The sequence below is a fragment of the Ostrinia furnacalis genome, unplaced genomic scaffold (genome assembly GCF_004193835.3).
Source record: "Ostrinia furnacalis isolate ACB-3 unplaced genomic scaffold, ASM419383v2 OfSCF6699, whole genome shotgun sequence".
NCBI classification, from domain to species: Eukaryota; Metazoa; Arthropoda; class Insecta; order Lepidoptera; family Crambidae; genus Ostrinia; species Ostrinia furnacalis.
The window spans coordinates 256,822-279,768 of NW_021136938.1; the positions used below are offsets into that span (position 1 = coordinate 256,822).

Genomic DNA, 22,947 nt, shown 5'->3' on the forward strand with positions numbered 1-22,947 from the left:
ATACCAAATTTCAGCTCAATTGGTTAAGGAGAACTGGTTTTAAATTCAGTTGCAAGATTTATCCCATACTAACTAACAAGCGAAGTGCTTGTAAAAATGGTACGCATATCTTTTTTGCGACTAGTTTTCTTAGAGTATTATACCATTTCGGAATCTTGGATAGTTGCGTCAACTTTATAAAAAACTTGCCGCAGTAGTGTTCATACTGTTTTTTTACAAAACGACGAGTCAAAGTGGAGTGTAAGTAAAAATCGTTCAAAATTTTAAGGAAATATCATATTTTGATTAACTTTTGTGTAAAAACTGCAAGGATTCTGAGGGTTTTAAGAATTGGGGTGGACAGCAGCACTACTTAAGTTGCCGATACAAACAAAAAAACTGAAGTATTTGAAAAATTGTAGTCGTGGTAATGTAAAATATCATAAGGGGTGTCAATTTTCGACGAATTTCATAATTTATTGTGTAACTTAAAAAATAATTGAGATAGATTTTTTTTCTTATTTTTCCTAAAGCAGTCATGACTATGTCCACCCTGCGGCGCCGGCTTATCCTTGAATTTTGGGACACGTTGTAGAATCACTAATGTCGCAAAAGCACGATCTAAAATGGCAAATATTTGTACATATCTAAAATGTTATTAATGAAATAAATAAATAAAATACTTACACGTTAAGGAACATTTATGTTATGATACACATTTTAAATATATTATATTTTATATCTAAACGTTTAAAAATATTATGATTTTCAGATATTGGGTAGACGCAACGTTTGACAGTTTTATTATAAAAAGTTATATTCGTTTGAGAGATTCTCAATCTCAAAATCAGGTTCGGTTGCAGATTTTTTCATAGAATATTCATCAATTCCTAGATAATATTATTGTTACATTACAACGACAGGCAGTGTCGAATAGCGTAACAGGGTTTTTATACAAAACTAGTTTTTACTTTTCATTTTTTTTTACTTACTTTTTATATGGATCAATAGTAATTTAATGGACTGGTGATCTCCATTATTAATATGTAGATATTTATTCTCAGCTGATCAGGAGTCCCTTTATACGGCAGTGGTAATATAGTTCCCACCATATTTTGAACTTTATTCCATTGCCTGAAGGTCCAAAAACAATGAAAAATTTGGACTTTTTATGCCCGTTAAAGGCTTAAGAAAGTGAACATTTCTTTCTAAATTGAATATCTTATGAGAAAGTGCAGTTACTGGGCTTAGCCCCAAATATGTTTCAAGATCTTTAATAATCCTCTTTTTTTAGACCATCAAAATATATTATTTACGGCGAGGCGTTTACTTTACGGTGCGGATAAGTGTGCGTTGCAGTACGAAGTTGCAGAGTATACTGACCGCCTCGAGTTGATACGGTTACGACCCGTTTCCGGGTTGATAAGTGTGCTTCGACCTTTTAGTTTTGCTATTGTAAAGCAATTCATCTGCATCACTTACTTTTACGATACTTAAGTACCTACAACAACGACTAACAACAGACGCCCGTTATACATAATTAGTATTAGTATAATTTGTATCCGAGGGTAGATAAAAATCTCAGAGTATTTTGTAAATTTTCGCGGTGTAAAAGAGACGGTTAGCAGTGTGTGAAGAGCTTGAAAAATCCCCTGCCTTTCTCTGGGGCTGGTCCCATCAGCATTGGTACTTGGTTTTTGTGGGTTATCGTTATCTGTAGAAGAATGGAAAAAATCACTAAACACCTAGATTATAAGGTCGCCTGTTCACGTCCACCACTCTATTCAAGCGTATTTAAAACTTCTTAACAACGAATGACTTTTTTGAAAACTGTTTTTAAAAACGAGAGGACGCGAACAGGCGGTGTTACCCTATTTGACAAAGATACAGCTTTAAATAAAGGATTCTAGAAATCTAATTTCCAAACTCCCGTGTTCAAACACGGGATTAAACAAGTTAAACAATAAGTTAAACAATTTTTGCCCGTTCGAATTTTTGTACAAAATAGTAACGATAAACGACATTTCAATTAAAAAAAAAAGAAAGAAAAAATACGTGTTCAATATTTTTTTTATATCTGTCTGACAGACTAAATATTAAAATTTTATCGCTACCGATCTTAGTTTGAAACCACTTTGGTTCTTAAAAAGTAATACTAACCTTGCTCGGCGGCTGCATCCACGGCTCCCCGTCGATTTGCATGGGGAATGTCCTCTTGGTAGTGATGGTGATAGAACTACACTGGGCCAGTCGCCGACCCGATGCACGTAGACCTAAATTATAAGTAAAAGAAAAACCTATGTATTGACTGATACTGATTACAAAATCACCCTGTATTTAAGGCATTTTGGGGCTTTTATTAAATTTCTCGAATAACTAACAATAGGCACCTACCTAATACCTACTGATCACGCGTCAGCTGATCAATTGTACTGAACAGTTATTGTTGTAATGTCACGTATGATCATTAGGTACTGATCTGATTATACAGATCACGCGTCAACTGATCAATTTATTAATTTTATTGTTAGGTAAACAAACAGCATTTTATAACACACATAGAGTTACCATATAAGACACATAATTTTACGGAACAGTTGTTGTAATGTCACGTATGATCATTACTGATTATACTGATCACGCGTCAGTTGATCAAATTACCTACTGATCTGATTATACTGATCACGCGTCAGATAAAATTGTACGGAACAGTTGTTGTAATATCACGTCTGATCATTACTGACCAGATCATACTGATCACGCATCAGTTGATCAATCGTACCGAACAGTTGTTGTAATATCACGTACGATCATTACTAATCTGATTATACTGATCACGCGTCAGTTGGTTAATTGTACGGAACAGTCGCACTTACCTGTCCGCACTTGTCCCATGTGTAGACAGTTCTCTAGACCTATGACTTCGATCAGCTTGTCCCCAATATCTGAAAAACATAAATTCGTCAATGACGCTCCTATAAAGAGGCTTACTAGTTATTATTTACTGATAGACTGGATTTATTATTTGTTGAATTGCCTCTGTGGTCTAGACTAGGAATCCCTATCTTACCAATATCTGTCGCCATAACAATATTATTGTTACGTTTCGACAGTTAGAGGTAAGTTAACTAAAGTGAAAGTCGCTTCCATCTTCGACCTGATCATTACAAAAACATTAGAATAACACATTTTCCATCAGGTGAGATGCAGGCTTAGAACTTCTCCGTTGTGGATAAAAACATTGCTGCCTGACATAAAGGTTGATGATGTTGTCATCTGTCATCCACTTTGCACCGGAGGGAAGTCGAACCGTCACTTCGAACTCCTCCTCCTATGTTCTTCTAATTAATTTCGTTGCGGGTCCAATGACAGTTTAACTTTCCCCCGGGACAAACTTGACCTTCACTGGTTATTATTGGCGGTCAAGCTGTAGATCCTGGCTACACAGGAGTTGCAGCGGTGGGAGCGAGAGGTGGGAATAGTCCCGTATGTTACCTTGCTGTGCGTTAGGGAAGCGCCCCCGCCGATGGGCCCCGCTGGCCCCCCATAGATTGGACCCCCCGTGCGCGTATGGTATATTCAGAAGTGCCACCCCTTGCAGAGCCGGCCCTTTGTTGAGTTCCAGCGATGAGCCGTCACACTGAAAAGAATAATTTTGTTTATTCAAACTGAAATAAATACAGGCGAAGTGTGAATCTAATTGAGGGTTTTGTATCCTCTTTTAGATCCTTACATCTTTTTCCTGCATGGTTAACAGTTTTATTAAAGCACAGTTAGTCGAATAAATTGAACTGATAGCACACAGAACTCCCATACTTAATTTTTGTGCATCTTTACCAATATCTCGACGAAAATGACTTCTCAAACATAACCTTGACTAGTTTCTGTAAGGGCTCTCTCCCACGAGGTCATTTTGCAGGATTTTGTTCACATGTACCGTAAAAAGCCGTTGGCCTTGAAGGATTAATGCAGCATCCCGCAAAACTGGATTGCGGTGGGAAAGGACCTTCAGAAGAATCAGCTACAAACTCACCTCAATATCAATGTGCTCGTGCAAGTTCTTGCAGCTAGCAGCAAACTGCTCTGACGTAGCATACTCGAAGTACCACAGCTTGTTCTTCATGCGGGAGCTGAACTTGTCCGGATTCCGTTCCCGCTCGGTGTGGAACTTCACGCATATTGCCGCGTCCTAAACAGAATAAATAAAATCATCATCATCATAATTTTCTTTTTGTCGTGTCGACAACAAACCTATCATAATTTTAGCCATAAGACGTCCACTGCTGGACAAAGGCCTCCCCCAAGGATTTCCACAACGACCGGTCTTGCGTCACCCGCATTCAATCATCTCCCGCGACCTTCACCAGATCGTCGTTTCACGCAGAGGGGGCCTGTCCCCATGTTTACTATAATACTCCATGTATACTATATTATATTATACTCCATGATACTGCTATAATACAAGTAAGTACTAGAAACTCAGAAACCACTTTACAACGGCGATTGAAGGACGAAGCACACCTATAGAACCCGGAAACGGATCGTAACCGTATCAACTCGAGGCGGTCAGTATTATTTGTATGAAACTCCGTACAGCAACGCACACTTATCCGCACCGTAACGTAAACGCCTCGCCTCGCGGAGAAAGGCTGTACGGTTTTAATGCCTTTCCGAGTTTATAAGTGTGCTATGACCACCGCTTATAATATTGAATTAGTATTAAATTTTATAGAAATTATAGATAAAATTAAAAAGACTTACCACTCCTATAGAAAAGTAGTTATTAATAATGTTGTACGGAACCGTGGTCGGGTGAGAGACGGACTGTGGCAGCTGTGGTAGATCGCACTGAAAAGAAAATATTTGGATTGAACAAACGAATACTAATAAACGAAAGTCCACGTTTTAAAACGATGAAAAGAAACTAAACACAAGAAAAAGAAAGAAAGAAAAATTGTTTATTTGGTTCAAACATAGTAATTTTACACAATTTGGAGTACCTAACTGATCACTGCAGATTTCAGTTACTGATCAGTGATCAGTTGTCATTTTTGCTGTTCAGTTGTACGTTATGTAACTGATCACTGATCAGGTGGAACTTAATATAGTAAAATAGTCCAAAAAAGAAAAGTAAAGTATTAGACTAGTTAAGTATCATAATTTTATTGTCAATTAAAAAATATATATGAAAAAGAAACAAAAATAACAGAATTCAGACTTTACACTATGAATGAATTTTAATATCATTATCATTTTATATTTAGGTGAAAGATCTTTTACCTCCATCGCAGTATTTTCCACGTCAATCTGCCATCGGTCCATCATGACGGTGCTTGCGTGAGCGATCTTGTCTAATATCTTGTGGATCGACTCTCCTTCATACCTAAATGTAACAACAAATTATGTAAGAGCTTTATCATTATACTTTTATGATGACGTAATACATTTCTAAAATTTTGAATGAAAATCTAAGGGCTCTTTCCAAAGGAGACATTCCGTTTTTTGCAAGATTTTTTTTATGCAGGATCCCGTTGACGGCTTTCGATAGGCTTGTTCCCACGGGTGTCATGTATAAACGTTTATTATAACACGTATACCTACTGCTAAACGGAATCCTACAAAAAACAGTCCGTGCAAAAAACGAGATGGCACATGTGCTAATAACCGATCCGTTCGAATTTAGACTTCCAAACGCACACCGTGTTCACACGGAAGTCCAGTTTTGCGCATTACTGGTTACATGTTTTGTAAAAATAAGATTGTAAATAAGATATTATTTTGTAATGTAAGATTTTTTTTGTAAAAATAAGACTGGATCCTTTAATTTTTTTTGGTAATTAAGTTAACTTACCCCCCACCCCACCGCAGACATCGCGCCAAATCGTTCCCCGTACCTAAGGGGATCACCCCCACTGCAGGCTGCGTTTCCATCTGAACCTTATCTGTAACGAAAAAGAGTCCAAATTTCAATACTCGACTCGGTAGTTAATGCCACGGCTATACTTTGGGTGCATTTCGTCAAAAGTTGGCTCCTAAGAGCAACCAATATGTTTTTGTTATCCACAACGAAGAAGCTCTTGGCCTGTATCTCAACTGATGGTAAGTGACGATCAGGCCGAAGGTAGAAGCGAGCTTCACCCGGAATCCTCAACCACGGAGGAACTGGCAATCTTACCTCTAACTGCCGAAACACAATAATGCTGTTAACATTGTTTTTATGGCGATTGGTAGCTAGCCAGGCGGACTTAGAACAAGCCCTACCACCACACAAAACGGACAGAAAAATCTGCCCCCACTGGGAATCGAACCCGGGACCTCTGCGTCTGAAGCAGGTGATCTTACCACTAGACCACAAAGGTGGTTTTGAGAATTTTGTACTTCTATTCGAGACTACACTACACTTTTCAAAATGTGCGAAAGTTAAGGCCATAGCACACTTATCAACCCAAACACAGATTAACACCGTACTTATCGCCTTTCGCTGGGAGACGAGGCGTTTACGTTACGGTGCGGATAAGTGTGCGTTGCAGTACGGATTATACAAAGAATACTGACCGCCTTGAGTTAGCTAATGATCCGTTTGCGGATTGATAAGTGTGCTTCGTCCTTTATGTCTTCCAATGGATCCTCAAAATATCAAGAATGATTGTTAAAATAACTTGAAAAAATCGAACTGCCTAAGGTAGATGTAGATATATTGAGAGACACACACACACACATTACACACACTACCTCAGTTACTTTTTGTTTAGTTTTGTTTAGTCTAAGTTAAAAATATTCTTTAATAACTGTTAATTGCCATGTATCGTGTGTCCTCACTATATTTTATCAACATTGTTAACCTGTGTTACTTAAGGCTTGGTATTTCTTCTAAAGTAGGTATTTCGCGCTGTCAAAATCTGCGCGCGCAATTCTTCGCCGAAAACAGCGCGTCAAAGAGCTCCCGCCACAATTTCCAGCTACACAGTATAGAAATACGCAGTTGGTTAGGTTAGGTTGACTTCCTTCCCTTCAAGCGTCACACTCACAACACTTTCTAATAGAAATCATATCCAAGTGATACAAATTAAAACACCTTTCAGACTTTTTGGGAATATATTCTAGAATCGAATAAATATAAAATAGGGGAGAGTTCGGTATATTGTACCGCCGGGTAAATTGTACCACCCTCATATTTCGTAAAGTATTTATTGAATGTCTGTAATTGCAACACTCAGCGATACACAACTAAAATAAATTAATATCGGCCATGTGTTTTTTGCCGTGACAACAAACACGTGTGTTTTATTTTGAAAAGTATTTTTTCATTGTTTTCAAGTAACTTTTGACAATACATGTTTAGTTTGTAATTTTGTTAAATTTAACCACAGGGTGTTTCTAGTATATTATTTAGAAGCGTAAATTAGTGTGGATTACAATTATTTGAAACATTTTTCCGTATTTATGAGCTATATTTTTTACCGATTTTTTAAAAGCACTATCACCTAGTCGGCTAAATTGTACCACACCAAGTTGTATAGAACTTTACCAAAGGATTTTGAAATTTTTTTAGTAAATCATATTTTGAAGTTATAATAGCGTAGTTATGTTTGACTAACAATAAATATCAAGTTCTGAAATAACTTGAGGTGTTGTACCCGATCAAGCTTTTCATTGCAGGACAGTTAAATAGTTTTATTATTAGTGTCTTCTCTAAGTCTTAGTTTGTCAGAGTAGGTAAAGGCTCCATGAGAGCAAAATTTAGCTTTATAATAGTTTTTAATTTTTTTCTTGAAATATTTGACGCCTTGTAATCTCTTGTAATCTCTCGTTAATATAGGTCCACACAAATAAAGAATGTTTGACTTCGACTTTAATAATTATGCTCTTACATAATTATAAATAAACTAGCTTTCCGCCCGCCGCTTCGCCCGCGTGGAAGTTTTTGGTTTTTATATAACTTATTACACTCAGATATAATGTGGCTTTCTATTGGTGAAAGATTTTTTAAAATCAGTTCAGTAGATCCCGAGATTACCCCTTACAATTTATTAACAAATATACAAACACACAAACTTTACCTCTTTATAATATTAGATTATAGATAGGTAATTTGAAACTTTTTCCACATTTTTTAACATAGTAACTAAATAAGACGCAATATAAAAATTTCATCCGTTAAAAGCCCTCAAGTTATTTCTGAACTTTAGTTTAGTAAAAGATTCAGAATCTCAAATCGCTTATTTTAAAAATAAAACCATTATTAGAAAACGAATAGAGGCAACTTTGGGAATTTATTCTATCGAGTCAACTTCATCAAATCGTGTTTCCATCCGTTAATAGCCCTAGAAAATATCCTCAACTATGCCCAAAAAAAATCTTAGCCTTTTATTTTACTGTTTAGTACCTCAAAAATGAAAAATGAAAACCTCATTTTCGCCATTTTCTCTGTTACCCGGCCTTAAGGCTGCCGCGACACAAGCACAGCTTAGTGCAGCAGCCGCTAGATAAACAGACTGTAAATTTTTTGCTGGCAAATAAAATACTTTTACTTTTTTTTACTTACTTTTTAGATAAGATCGAGACGCGACTCTTAACGTCAGAAAAATTTTAATAACCATCAGGAATGGTGATGATCCCCCTGGTTGGGAGTGACACCATAATCTTCAGGTAATTCAGTCTCCACTGCAGGAGTATGACCCTCTACTTTACCAGAGGCAAATGGAGGATTTGGCCTACACTCCCCACGCTGGCCAGACGGGTTGGGGAGGCCTGATGTTCACGTTTTATCCCTTAGTCTTTTTACTCGCCTCTTACGACATCCAAAATAAGAGTGGGATTGATCTTCTTTACCAGAACCTCGCACCATATTGGTGGTAACACAATATTTTTTCTTGGAAAGAAGGAGTAAAATCACCCGACGACCTGATAGTAGCAGGAAGGCGCTGGATGCAGGCCGCTACCAACCGTGCGATGTGGAAGTCATTGGGGGAGGCTTATGTTCAGCAGTGGACGTCCTGTGGCTGAAATGATGATGATGATGATGAAACTCACCCATAGTCTCTAGCACCCAACCGACGGTGCCATCACCACCGCAGCAAATAACGCGGTAGCTTTTCACGTCTTTGAACATCTGGAGACCTGCAACCAAGGTTTTCGACTTAAAACTTTAGGTAATAAGATCATCCGCTTTGCCTGGAAGGAAGTCGAACCCTAACTTCGAACTCCTTCGTTCTTCTGATTAATTTCATTGCGGGTCGAATCACAGTTTAACTTCAAAAGAAACAGTTTAACTGAAATAATAAAAAGATTATGAGACATGTAGAGGCTCCTTAAGAGCAAAATATTTGACGATTCGTAAGCACTATATAATAGTCTATGCAAATAAAGAAATTTTGACTTTGACTTCCCCTCGGGACAAACTTTACTGGTTGGGTTATTGGCGGTCAAGCTGCGGCTAGCTAGCTGTAGATCCTGGCTACACAGGAGTTGCAGCGGTGGAAATGACAGGTGGGAATAGTCCCGTAGGATTATACGAACGAAAGATTGGTATAGTCCCGTAGAACTCTATTGAACAAGAATAGCCTTGTCCCATAAAATTGTTAACTAGACCTTAGCATTTTGTTCTTTCAGGCATAATACATAGGTACAATAAAACTATAATCTTCGCGTACTCGTATCTATGTTGCAAGAGGGAGGGGGAGGCCTATGTTCAGCAGTGGACGTCCTGTGGCTAGTGTTGCCGATCGATAGACGACTATCGATAGTATCGATACTACTGTCGATACTATCGATAGCTCAAAACGAGGCAATACTATTGAATATGTGCAATACTATCGATACTATCGATAGTATTGTTGCTCATGAAGAATAAACTATCGATAGTATCGATACAATCGATTGTTCTAGCTAGACTATCGATTGTTTTACAATAGTATCTTTTACAATATTTGGGTAGCTTTTTATTCAAAAGCGACAATACTATCGATACTATCGATAGTTTATTCTTCACGAGCAACAATACTATCGATAGTATCGATAGTATTGCACATATTCAATAGTATTGCCTCGTTTTGAGCTATCGATAGTATCGATAGTATCACAGTATCGATACTATCAATAGGCCAATCGATAGATAAGGCTTTTTCAGATTCGGCAACACTACCTGTGGCTGAAATGATGATGAATCTATGTTGGCAACTTACCCTGCATAGGGCCTCCTTTAGCGATGTCATGGACCTGCCTAGGGTTCAGAATGTACTGCAGCTTCCTTAGTACCCTGGACCCTTGCCGTCCCCCTGACTTGGGGTTGATGAAAACCAGTAAAGGACAGCTGCCATCTGGCGGCGTGATTTGGAACGAAATGGGCGGGGCTCGGTGTTCTTTTTTCTCTTCTTTCTTCTCTTCTGGAGGTGCTGAGATGGAGATAGGCAGCGATATTGAGGTGGGGATTGATTTCTGGAAAGAGATAGTTGATTCATTTATGGTATTACAGCTTTTTGATTCATAAATGAGCGTGTCGAGAGGTGGGGTGTATTCCGCCTTAGGCAGTTCGATTTTTTCAGTTATTTATAATTTAGTTTGAGCGACTCTAAACGCTAAGAAATTTTAATGACTATTGAATGAGCTGGTTTATCATAACTGACAGTCAAATATTTGTTGGATGTATGATGGTACTTCCAACCACCGCGTTGTTGTTGGGCCGTAACAGCGTAAGTATTACACTTGTAAATGGACTGGTTCATTCAGTGTCTAAGTAGCTCAGATGGAAGAGCTAGCCTAAGTAGCTCGTCCGTTAAGCGAAAGGTCCGTTAAGGTCGTGGGTTGGTTTCCCGCCTTAGGCAGTTACATTTTTTCGAGTTATTTATTTATAATGTACCCGAGTTTGCAGAGTGTACCTGTGTATATGGGTGATTTGCTACTGTACCCACGTATGCTACTGTACCCGCACGTGCTATTTGTACCTGCGTGTGCGGCGCGTGATGCGGTAGCGATCGCTGGCGGTCCAACACTAGTGGGCGGATGGCGGTGGGCGGCAGGATGTGGCGCGCGTGCCGCCCTAGCTGGCACGTGCCGCCCGCTGAACCCACGCAGCGGTTGTGCAGCTGTAAATAACATATTAACATACTGACAGTAAATTAACATACTGACAGTAGCTTCACAGTTCATTTATGAAAACCTTTTATATGTCCGCAAAAATATAGAGCAATTCACGAAAAAGAGCGATTTGCATAACTTTAATACAAGAAACAAAAATAAACTTGCCGTTCCAAATTTCAGATTGCATAAGATTGGTAATTCATTTATGGGAAAATGTATTAAATTCTTTAATAAATTACCACAAACTGTTGTAGAACTACCCATTCATAAATTCAAAGCACATATTAAAAGTACCTTAATGAAAAAGGGCTACTATAAAGTCGATGATTATTTAAAAGATAAAAATGTTTGGGATACTTTACTGCCTAGCTCGCATAAATATTTATAACTTTGTACATTTTAAAGCATGTAAACCTTTGAAAAAGAGGCTGACAATAGTGACTGAGTTTCTTGCGCTGCTTCTTCTCAGCACTGGCCCATTTATTGTCCTGAAGCAGTGGTAGGGTTAATACTGGGACGTGTAAAAGTGCTTTTTTTAAGCCTATTTACAGAAATAAATGAGTTTTAATGAGTTTTANGTGGTAGGGTTAATACTGGGACGTGTAAAAGTGCTTTTTTTAAGCCTATTTACAGAAATAAATGAGTTTTATGAGTTTTTATAAACAACTAAAAAAAACATACGGGTCGAATTGAGAACCTCCTCCTTTTTTTGAAGTCGGTTGAAAACCGCCTCTGTGGTCTAGTGGTATGACCATCTGCTTCAGACGCAGAGGTCCCGGATTCAATTCCCAGTGGGGGCAGATTTTTCTGTTCAGTTTGGTTGATGGTAGGGCTTATTCTAAGTCCGCCTCGCTAGTTACCACCATCTTACCTAAGTCTGTCGCCATAACAACAATGTTAGCAGAATTGTTGTGTTCGATCAGTTAGAGGTAAGAAAGCCAGTTCCTCCGTGGTTGAGGATTCCGGGTAAAGCTAGCTTCCACCTTCGGCCTGATCATCACTTACCATCAGGTGAGATATAGGCCAAGAGCTTCCTCGTTGTGGATAAAAAAAAACCGATACTAAAAACAGTTACACCCCGCAGTTTATTATACAGACTTTTTGTTGCCGATAGTGTGGTAAGGCTTTTAATCAGTATGAAAAAATATAATACACACATTATATCGATTTGGTATCTGCCAATAGTATACAAATTAGAACTAACTATTATCGGTCGACAAAAATTCCACAGTCTGCGGGGACTCTAAAAATTGAAAAATTGTGTTCAGCGAATTTTACTCACTGAAAATCTTTCTTCTGGATAACCATGATTAATAATTTTTTTACTACTTTTTTTTACTAAAAGGAGTACTCTTAGGTTAAAGTACTCTTGACTTTTATTGCTGTTTTTGGTCATTTTTACTGTTAGGTATTTCATCTAGTATGAACTTTCAACGGTTATTTTTTGGTCTTAGCACAAGTTATAAGTGAAACTTACAGTGATGTGACACCACCGACAGTGTAGGCCTGTGATGCCGTTGTACCCTTTTATCTTTTTTCGACACCGCGCGCATTTTCCGTGGCAGTTACCTGAAAAAATATATTTTCTTATTTTTAAATACCGGAATCGATATAAGTTGAGATGATGATGAGTCGAGCTGAGGCGAGGTGGGACGAGATGTGATGATTGTGATATGAGACGAGATAACATGAAAACCTCTATAAAAACAACTGGAGGGGATTGGAGGTTCCCTCAAAGCTCAGGCTTCGGACGAATGTCCGAGCTAGGACAATAACTCGCGGCACCATTTCATTGGACTCCGGTGGAAATCATCGGATTTTAGTAGTGGGTAGGCCCCGCCTTTAGTAATCAGACGGAGTGTCCCAAATAACCCACAGGCCGTCCCCATCGACTACTTGGTACGCGCAAAGCATTTCCCGACGTTAAAAAAAGACGAAACCAGATGAGAGGAAATGAGACGTAATGAGTGAGACTAAATAAGATGAGATAAAACAGAAGTCTTTCTTAGTTATTTGATACTTGACAAGTAGTTTAAAGTCTGTGGCTATAATTTGAAAGATATTCTACACCTACCTTCGACCCAATGATGCGCTAGCGCAGCAGACGCGCGCTTCGACTTGGAATATGTCGCGATGCACGACGCCGGCGCGCGTTGCACGCAGCGCTCGTGCACTGTGAACTTGCAGACTGGAAAACAAATATTTTCTAGAAAAATCTGGACTAGAAATCGAGTTTAGGATATGTTTTTTTCCACTTTATTACATTTTAACCGGAGTGAAACTATCAGGTTTTATCTACTGGACTATTCCCACCTTCCGTTCCCACTACACCGCTGCAACTCATGTGTAGCCACAGGGATTACTAATGTTTGGCCAAAAAACGTTTCCCAAATTATCACATCGCAAACAACGTTTCGCAAATTTTTATTTGGCAAATTCTCATTTGGCAAAGCAACTTATTGCAAACTTTTAATTCGCAAATGTCGTTTTCGGCATATCATTGTTTAGCAAATTATTGTTTGGCAAAGTATGTATTGCCAAATGTTTCATTTGGCAAAAATATTTCACGATAAACTATTTACAAAATAATTTGATTGGTGCATAGAATGCATACAAATTAGCTTGTGGTTATTATTTTATTTAGTGGGTAGTTAATATAAAATTTGTTCTTAATTAATTTTCTTATTTCATTCTCTTTATCGAAATTTCCAAATGATTCATTCACAATAGAGGTGATTCTAGCACTCGGCGGCCGCTGCCGCGGCACGCTTCGCTCGCCTTCGCGCATTAAGGGTCACTGTTCTTTAACCTAACCTACTATTTTCTGCAATACCTACTTTTTGCAACCATACCATTTTCTGAAATCTCTTTGTGTTACATAAAATTCTTGTGAAAACCATGATCATGTGCCTTATGCTTTGATTTGTGGGTAACGGTGGGTAGTTATGTGAAGTGTCAATTTGACCAAACAAATTATTTGGGATATAATATTTGGCAAAATAAAACATTTGCTATATAAACATTTGCCAAGTAAAATTTTACCAAATGATAATTTGACGAAATGAAATAGTTGCGAAAAGAACAGTTGCTAAAAGTTCATTTGGGAAATGAAACTTTGGCGATAAGTTGTTTGCGAAGTGAAATTTGGCGAAAAGTAATTTGGCCAAACGGAAGGATACCGTAGCCACAGCAATATTAATCTACAGCTTAACCGCCAATAAAAACCCAACCAGTGAAGGCCAAGTTTGTCCCGGTGGAAAATTAAACTTTCATAGGACCCGCAACGAAATTAAACAGAAGAACATCGAAGAGTTCGAATTTTTTTTTTATGCATAACAAGACAGGTATTTAACCGCAATCGCACTGTTAAGTGAGATGCAGTCTAGTTAGGGAACATGAACATACACTAGCATAGCCACATATTAAATACAGTGCATTTTGTCAAGCAAGTTTGTGATCGACAGTTCAATCTTATTACATCTACTAAGCCTTAGCAAAATAAAGACAGAACCCATAGATTCTAAAGGTGCAAATCAAAATGAGCTCTACTCACATATACAACAGAGTCCTTTCTTGCCGAGCCCGACCAGCATGTTAAGACACAGATTGCAGTACGCCGGCCGGCTGAAATGCTTCAATCGCCACGCATGTTCCCCGTCCTCTTTCACATTCGTATCCAAGCCCAATAGGACCAGCAGTGGGATTGTGGTCATTCTGGAAGAAAACAAACAATATAGGGTGTAATTTTTATGAGCCATATTTGACACGTTTGTGTTTTGGCTCGTGTAATATTACACATGGAATTGTCCCCCAGATCCGTTACTTCAACTTGGCTTGACACGCTACCGGATTGCACTACTCAAATACAAACTACTTATCCTACAGTACTAATATCAAATTCTTTAAAAAAATTTGGTCTTCATAATAAATGAGAGTACTGCTGATGACAATTTGTACGGAAAGCTTAATTTTTTTTAAATATTTGAATTTCGGTCCTTTGAGGAGAGTTGTTGCATTTGAGTAGAAGAAGCAACCTTTCTGTTTGACCAGATATAAAAATGACATCCTGTGTACATACGAGTACGGGTCATGTGGTTACTTCTAAGGTAGAATAGGGCAGGGTAAATAATATTTGGAATGTGTTTAAGAGCCGTGAAAAGGGCCCACTTACTAATAAACGGTAAGTATCAAAGAATCAAACTCACCCTCCTCTTTTCCATTCATCCAGTGAGACGGTGCCATCAGCATCGTAATCAATCTCCACCATCATGTCTTGCAGAATCTAAAAATTACATCAATATAATTAAATCCTTTTATAAGCACATCAGACAGACTATGATACATGTATGATCCAAAGTAGCACTTTATACTGCGAGAAATATTACAAGAAGCCCTGCCAGTCTAGGATGCGCGCCGTGATAAATTCTTAATCGATGATTTTAGACGTCAGTGTCCTTCTTGTAATCCTTCCATCCTAAGCCTACTGATGTACATGCCGTTAGAAATGTTCAGGTGACGTTATTACTGTTCAACAGCGCAGCTTAATGCCAATGATGGTTATAATAATATTATAGATGATATACTATTATCATTCTATTAAATGGTAAATAGTGAATGCCAAAGTAGATAAAAGATAAACTCACAGGCCTCAATTCCGAAGTCTCCCAGCCCAGGTACTCGGCGACGGTCATCATCTGGTTGACGATGCAGTCCATTTCGTTGGTGTCCAAGACTCCGTTCCCGTCGGTGTCATACAGACGGAACATGACTGGCAGTGAAATACATTGAGTTAGCTCACATTGAAAGGAGTTGGGTACAGTAGTGCGGAATTCCAGGGTACAACGGGTGCAACTTGTCTAATTCCAGGGTACAACGGGTGCAACTCGTCTAATTCCAGGGTACAACGGGTGCAACTCGTCTAATTCCAGGGTACAACGGGTGCAACTCGTCTAATTCCAGGGTACAACGGGAACAACTCGTCTAAGGGCTTATTCTCATGCAGACATCCCGTTTTATGCCGGAACTGTTTTTTGCAGAATCCCCTTTAATATGTATTTTAAATAATTTTAATATTAAAATTTACAAGAACACCCTGTTTGCAATATCCTGCAAAAAACCGATCCGTTCGAATTTGGAATTCGAATTTCAACTTGTTTATACACACGACAGTTCAGTTTTGCGAGATCCTGCTTTACTGAATCCCGCAAAACTGGATTGATGCCGTGGGAAAGGGCCCTAAGTAATTCCAGATTGTAGGCCAGGTTTACATCAAACGTGCTCACTAGTGAGCGCGTTAAAAAAATATATGAATAGTTCTTCAAAGTTTCCGCTAGGGGTGCTGTACAATCCGTGATACATTTAATGTAAATTTTTTAAGCGCTCACTAGTGTGGACGTTTGATGTAAACTCACACTTAGCCCTCAGATCATGCTCCTACAATGGAGACTAAATGACCTGATGATGATGATACTTACATTCCAGTTTGTCTTCAGGCCTGCCAGCTTCCAGCAAGGACAGGTAGCAGACGATATCCTTAAGGGATACCCGCGCGGTGTGGACTTCTATAGTGGACGGACGACGCATGAGGTGCTTGAAGTCTGGAAAAAAATGATAAAAAAAAATTCACTCGAAAATAACAAACTATGAAATAATGGGGTAACTAAATGATCCTATGATGATAATGATGATTGTCAGCTTTCTTCATAAGATGAAGAAGATGGACGCCGCGAGTCGCCATTCTGCTTATGACCACGGCTGCAGCATAGCTTCTCTATTTTAGTTGAAATGGAAACCGTAAGTTTAAAAACTTCGTTCTCCATGGCACTCCTTATGAGTTTATACAACGGAGTTTGTTCTTCTGATTAATTTCGTTGCGGGTCCAATGACTGTTTAACTTTCCCCCGGGACAAACTTGATCTTCACTGGTTGGGTTTTTCTTGGCGGTCAAGCTGTAGATCCTGGCTACACAGTATTTGCAGTAGTGGGAAAGAGAGGTAATAGTCCCGTTTTTATGAGTTTATTATGTCCAAAAGTAGACTGCAATTGGTTCAAATGAGAATGCAAAAGCAAACATCGTGCCTCCTCAAGTCGTTTGACCATCGTAAGAAGTTTAGGCCATATACCCCATTTATCATTACGGCTACAAACGTTCACTGCTCCTCCAATGACTTCCAGCTTTGCCGATTGGAAAAGAAGTGAATTCTCCATTTGCCTCTGGTAAATTAGAGAAGATCCCCCTGTAGTAGACTAAATAACCTGAAGAGGATTCTTACCAGTGTGTATTTGATGAAAAATTAAGACCCAATACTTATACTGAACTGTCCTATCCCGGATAGGCTATCCGTGACATTGACAGCGGGGCGCCACCGTCAATACCGGATCACTGGTTCTGATTTTTGCCATGTTGGAAACTATTATGTATAGTTGAACGATATGGTGGCGTCTCCTTGAGTTTGGTGGGACAGTTCAGTTTCGGTCATCTGTACCATTTGATGCTCCTTATTCGAATATTGCGGACAGCCATTTGCTGAAATGACATTGACAAACATTGTACCCTTGCCATGTCTTCTTGACAACTGACTTTCGATCTTATTGGACTGGTTGACGCGCAGCGAGTTGCTGCTCTTCCGACTGGAGTTCCTGGACATCTGGCTGTGGCTGGGACAGGTCTCATGGCGCCGCTCCAGGCACAGCTCGTGCGAGGATGAGGCGACCCTCATTAGAAGAGCAAGGTCTTTGATCCATACTTACCAGTGTATTTTAATGAAAGATGTTCGTACTATTTGGATTCTGAACTAAGGGGTCTCCCAAGGATTTTTGCAACGACCGGTCTTACGTGACCAGCATATAGATACTTCCCGAGACTCACCAGATTGTCGATTCGTGCTATTGGCGGTCTTTGAGAGAATCTTCAGTTTTAAAAGACGATCACTGCTAGTCTGCTAAACAAAGGCATCCCCCAAGGCCTCCCTCTGTGGACTCAATGTAGGTCCTTACGGATTCTCCTCTTGGTCGGCACTCGAAAAGTCTTCTGCCCCAACGGCCATCAGTACCACGAGCAGCGTTGCCAGACGTCCCGATTTTGGCGGGACGTCCCGATTTTTAAATCAAATTTAAATGTCCCGCGCGGGACAGGCACTGTCCCGCTTTTCGGAGAGAGACACTCACTTCACCAGGCTATTGTTTGAAACGCCATATTATTCTAAAGAATAATTTTTTTATTTCGATTTTTGTTTCTTTTTCTTTTTTTATTCTAAAGACGAATTTAACGATAGAGTAAATCTGATTTAAAATATTATTTTTTTGTTAAAATACATTTTCTATGGCTACTTTTGCTATCTGTTGTCACGTAAACGTAATTTTAAGTCAAATAAAAGGATAAATATTTGAAAACCTTTGATTATTTACGTTTTTTTTACTATGTCCCGCTTTTGACGGAAGAATCCCGCTATTTTCACTCAAAAAGTACCAAAGTCCCGACTTGGCGAAAAAAAAAAACTGGCAACGCTGACCACGAGCTATGTGCCCTGTCCATTTGCAACTTATGTTTGGCAATTCTGCGGGCTATGTTACTTTAATCCTCCTACAGATCTCCTCATTTCTGATTCGAATCTTTCAGAATCGGATTGAAATTGGCTAAAATGACAATACATTGTCCTCTTTGCTCACTGACCTTCGATCTTGGTGGACTGATTGACGCGCAGCGAGTTGCTGCTCTTCCGACTGGAGTTCCTGGACATCTGGCTGTGGCTGGGACTGGTCTCGTGGCGCCGCTCCAGGCACAGCTCGTGCGAGGAGTACGAAGGGTGGGTGGTCACGGTGAACATCGGGTGGACGCTGCCTGTTGAAGAAATTCAAGGTCAAACCCACAGATCACAGAAACTAAAGGAAGATGTGACAAGGGGGCGGGGCAGGTGTCGCAGCAATATGCCCAAAAACGGAACACATTGCTCGCTCATGTAAGCAATGATGACAGCAGCAACGTCATAATGTAAACAGTTTACTTTGATTGCGGAGAATTAAAGATTATTGCGGAGTATTAAAGACGCCCGTATTCACAAACATTACTATAGGTACTCTTACGGTCAGCTATTACGGTCTCCCAGTGCGCGTGGACGCACGAACCAATCACAGAGCTGTGCGTTCAATTTGCTGCTTCACTTAAAAAGCATCTTTTGTGAATACGGGCGTGAGATTGAATCTAATTTTGAGCGTTGTTTTGTAATACGGACCTAGGTAAGTGAGGTTAGGACTATTGAATGAAATAAAGCTGTTATTGTTTACCAGTTCTACTCCTAGATCCTTTGTCGCTGCCATCGACGGAATCCCCAGAGCTCTTGCCCAGCTGCTGCAGCCTCTCCGCCAGGCCGTGGATCTTGGAGGCCAGGCTCAGCTTGCCCTGGAAAGGATGATAACAATAACATGGATAAGAATCCGCATTCACTGGCAGCAAAGTACAGTTACACCTCAGCCTCACCTTATCTTCGTTCGTTCGTCCGTGTCAGCCAAATATCGTCCACTGCTGGACAAAGGCCTCCCCCAAGGTTTTCCACCTTAGCTTACCACCTAAAAACTTATGAGTTAAGTCTACCGCCCTGACTTCAGCCTACTCAGCCTACTGGTAAATCCGCCAACTTTAAGGAAATGGATAGTTAACACTGTGGCCGATAGTACATACATACGCTACTAGTCAAGTGATGTGGCTTTATCAAGAGGTCTCAATGCAGTGCACTAGCAACTGGAATACACATAGTCTTACCTGATGGTCAGCATGGGCCGTGACAGCGGCGCACGCGGCGGCCGAGCTCGCCGCCGCCATCTCACGCAGCGCCGGGCGCCGGTCGCGGCGCACGAACGAAAGGAATAGGTGTCTGGAAGCATTGGGGAGCAGTTACAATGTATTACACAATGTTGCCAATAGATGGCGTTGTATATGTTTTGATCGCGCGGATTGCGCCTCATGAACGACAGGAATAGGTGTCTGGAAGCATTGGGGAGCAGTTAGCAAAGAAGTTAATTACACAACTGCCAATAGATGGCGTTGTATATGTTTGAACCCCGCGGATCGCGACGCACTAATGACAGGAATAGGTGTCTGGAAGCAGTAGGGAGCAAATGACAAAGAAGTTAATTACATAACTCGCCAATAGATGGCGTTGAATATGTTTGAACCGCGCGGATTGCGACGCACGAACGACAGGAATAGGTGTCTGGAAGCATTGGGAAGCAGATGACAAAGAAGTTAATTACACAACTCGCCAATAGATGGCGTTGTATATGTTTGAACATTTTGTAATATGCACTGTATTACACAATGTTGCCTATAGATGGCGCTGTACACATTTAAAACGCGCAAGCGTTTGATCAATCAAAAATACAGAATATTCTGAATATGATTTGAAAGTTGTAGATATTGTGTTGTTTTCTAAAGTTGGGTTTTCGAAATAGTTTAGTAAGTTTTTGAAGAGGTAAGTAGGAAAGGGCAGCTGTTGTAAAAAGGAAATAAATTACCCCAGAAACCCAACATAGTTTATACAGGATGTCCCAGAATGGGTGAATCAAACTGCTAGGGGAGGTAGCTCTACTAAATAGTAAACTTCATTAGTAGAACTACCTGGGGAGGTAGCTAGGGGTAGCAGTTTGATTTACCCATTGTGGGACACCCTGTATGTAAAACTACATAGTGATTTTGATTGATACTGACCTGGTGAGCTCATCAGGAGTGGACACCTCGAGGAAGGTGTCCAGAAACCACCGGAAGCCTTCATAGTCGATGTCCTGAAACAAAAAATAGTCTTTTAAACAATAGTAAAACTCATTAACACCTTCGCTGCGGCAGTAACTTTCTAATACTTTCCATTCCTTCGGTACAAGGTCAGTAAACCTGGTATTAAAACTTACATTGTGGCGGCACAAGGCTTAAAGACCTTGTAATATTTAAGATATATTAATTTTATTTTTGGCTTCATGTTAATAGATATTGTGTTTTTTTTCTTTGAATATTAATAATAATGCATTTATTGACATACACCTGAAGGCGTTTGTGAATAACTTGTTTAGTATTAAAATTATAGCTATATTCAAAATACAAGGCTTATGCACCCTGTGCCGCACTGCAGTAGGGAAGTCTGGTGGGTATACTAGGGATGTGAAATACGAATATCGATAGTTTAAATTAAGTTTTAATAAAAATTTAAAAAAGTAACAAACAAAGATGTTTTAATAATTTAGTCTAAATATTTTACAAATAAGACATACGTGCATAAATACTTTAATAAGCTATACTTAAAGAAAACATTATTTAATAATATTTAGTTACAACTTCAAATGTTTGTCACGAAAAACATTATTTAAATTACCAATAAATCGTGTAGCAAATTAAATTATAATCAATTTGCAGTTTTGATTTTGTTTGTTTCTCTTGACGCCCTGTCGACATGTGCGTTTCTTACGAATGCGAGGCAACACTGGCTGCACGAAGCTAGCGTGGGGTGCGGTACCAGGTGCGCAGGGTACAAGGTGCTTCGACCTGGTTTCGCATGGATTTTTGGGGTTTCCTACAGATTGAAAGACAATCGCACCCCCCACCCCCCCGTATCATGACATAGACCGCAGATTTGCCATGCAGATGTGCCAGGGAGTACTAATCTGCGCGACTTGTGTCACCCCCTGATGCTTGGCACCCGGGGCGGAGCGCGTCATCGTTTGTGAATACGGGCGTAAGCAAGCATCGTGAAGCAGCAATGCTATGCGAATTCGAACGCACAGCGATAAATAAAGCTCTGTCATTGGTTCGTGTGTCACTCCGCCACTCGAGTATTGTCTATGAATAGGTTTTTGGGACCCTGTGCGTCTACGAGCACTGTGAGACCTCATAGTAAAATTTGTGAATGTTTGTTGCGGCGCTTCTTCTCAGCACTTGCCAAATGTTGGTCTCGAAGCGCTGGTAGGGCAAAAAGAGTATGAGACATTTAAAGGCTCCATAAAATCAAAACAAAGTTTTTTTTTTTCCTGAAATATTTGACGATTTGTAAGCACTGTTAGTCCATAAAAATAAGACATTTTTTAAATCTTTGACCCTTACAGCCTAGCTATGCATGTATGCTTTCAGTGTGATTCACGCGCGTTTTCACAAACATTACTATGAGGTCTCACAGTGCGGATGGACGCACAGGGAGACACATGACCCAACCACAGAGCTCTATTCAACGCTGTGTGTTCGATTTGCTGCTTCACTTAAACAAGTATCGTTTTTGAATACGGGCGCCAAACCCTCGATAGAAGACCTTTTTACTCGAACCACTCAATTAAATTCACAAGAACCTACTTATTTTGTTTGTCAAATTCAAACAAAATCAACGCCGTAGAAAATTTCAAAGAGTAAACATCGATGTATCGGAGGACACACCTTCAAAATCAATAAACTTCAGTCTTGATTCTACCTACACTAAAAATAGCACGGGATTAGGCCCGGACTCCACCGAAGCGGAGAGCGGAGATTTTTATTAATTTAATTACTAATAGCAGGACGACGACATCGTAAAGGTAGCAGGGAAACGCTGGACGCAGGCCGCTACCAATCGATCAAGGTGGAAAGCTTTGGGGGAGGCCTATTTTCAGCAGTGGACGTCCTATAGCTGAAATGATGATGATGATGATGACCAGGACGACGAAGCACAATGATGTTGTCGTGCTTACCGTGCTGAACAACTGCATGCAGGAAGATTTAGTGAATACTACTGACTAAAATCTGGAGGTGCCTGGATGCGGGCGGTCTAGGACCGGTCTTTGTAGAAAACCTTGGGGAAGGCCTTTGTCCAGCAGTGGACGTCTTTCGGCTGAACAAACTGACTCGCATCTCCGATTCCATAAAAGTATGACACATCTCCG

General features: G+C 39.8%; 1 protein-coding gene across 1 annotated transcript; it reads right to left on the reverse strand.

The window, feature by feature from the left end:
- Positions 1–1,523: 1,523 nt before the first annotated feature.
- On the reverse strand, positions 1,524–22,773 carry Dgk (diacyl glycerol kinase 1). The gene is made up of 22 exons (XM_028318231.1): positions 22,756–22,773; positions 20,762–20,835; positions 19,817–19,928; positions 19,342–19,456; positions 18,731–18,898; positions 16,533–16,655; positions 15,702–15,826; positions 15,264–15,340; positions 14,612–14,772; positions 13,133–13,246; positions 12,536–12,627; positions 10,923–11,063; positions 10,164–10,416; positions 9,013–9,099; positions 5,831–5,921; positions 5,260–5,362; positions 4,741–4,827; positions 4,013–4,168; positions 3,475–3,619; positions 2,856–2,924; positions 2,140–2,252; positions 1,524–1,693 (listed from the first exon to the last, which is right to left on the reverse strand). The coding sequence occupies exons 1-22, from the start codon at positions 22,771–22,773 to the stop codon at positions 1,601–1,603; spliced, it is 2,517 nt and encodes an 838-aa protein (XP_028174032.1). The 3' UTR covers positions 1,524–1,600.
- Positions 22,774–22,947: the final 174 nt, after the last annotated feature.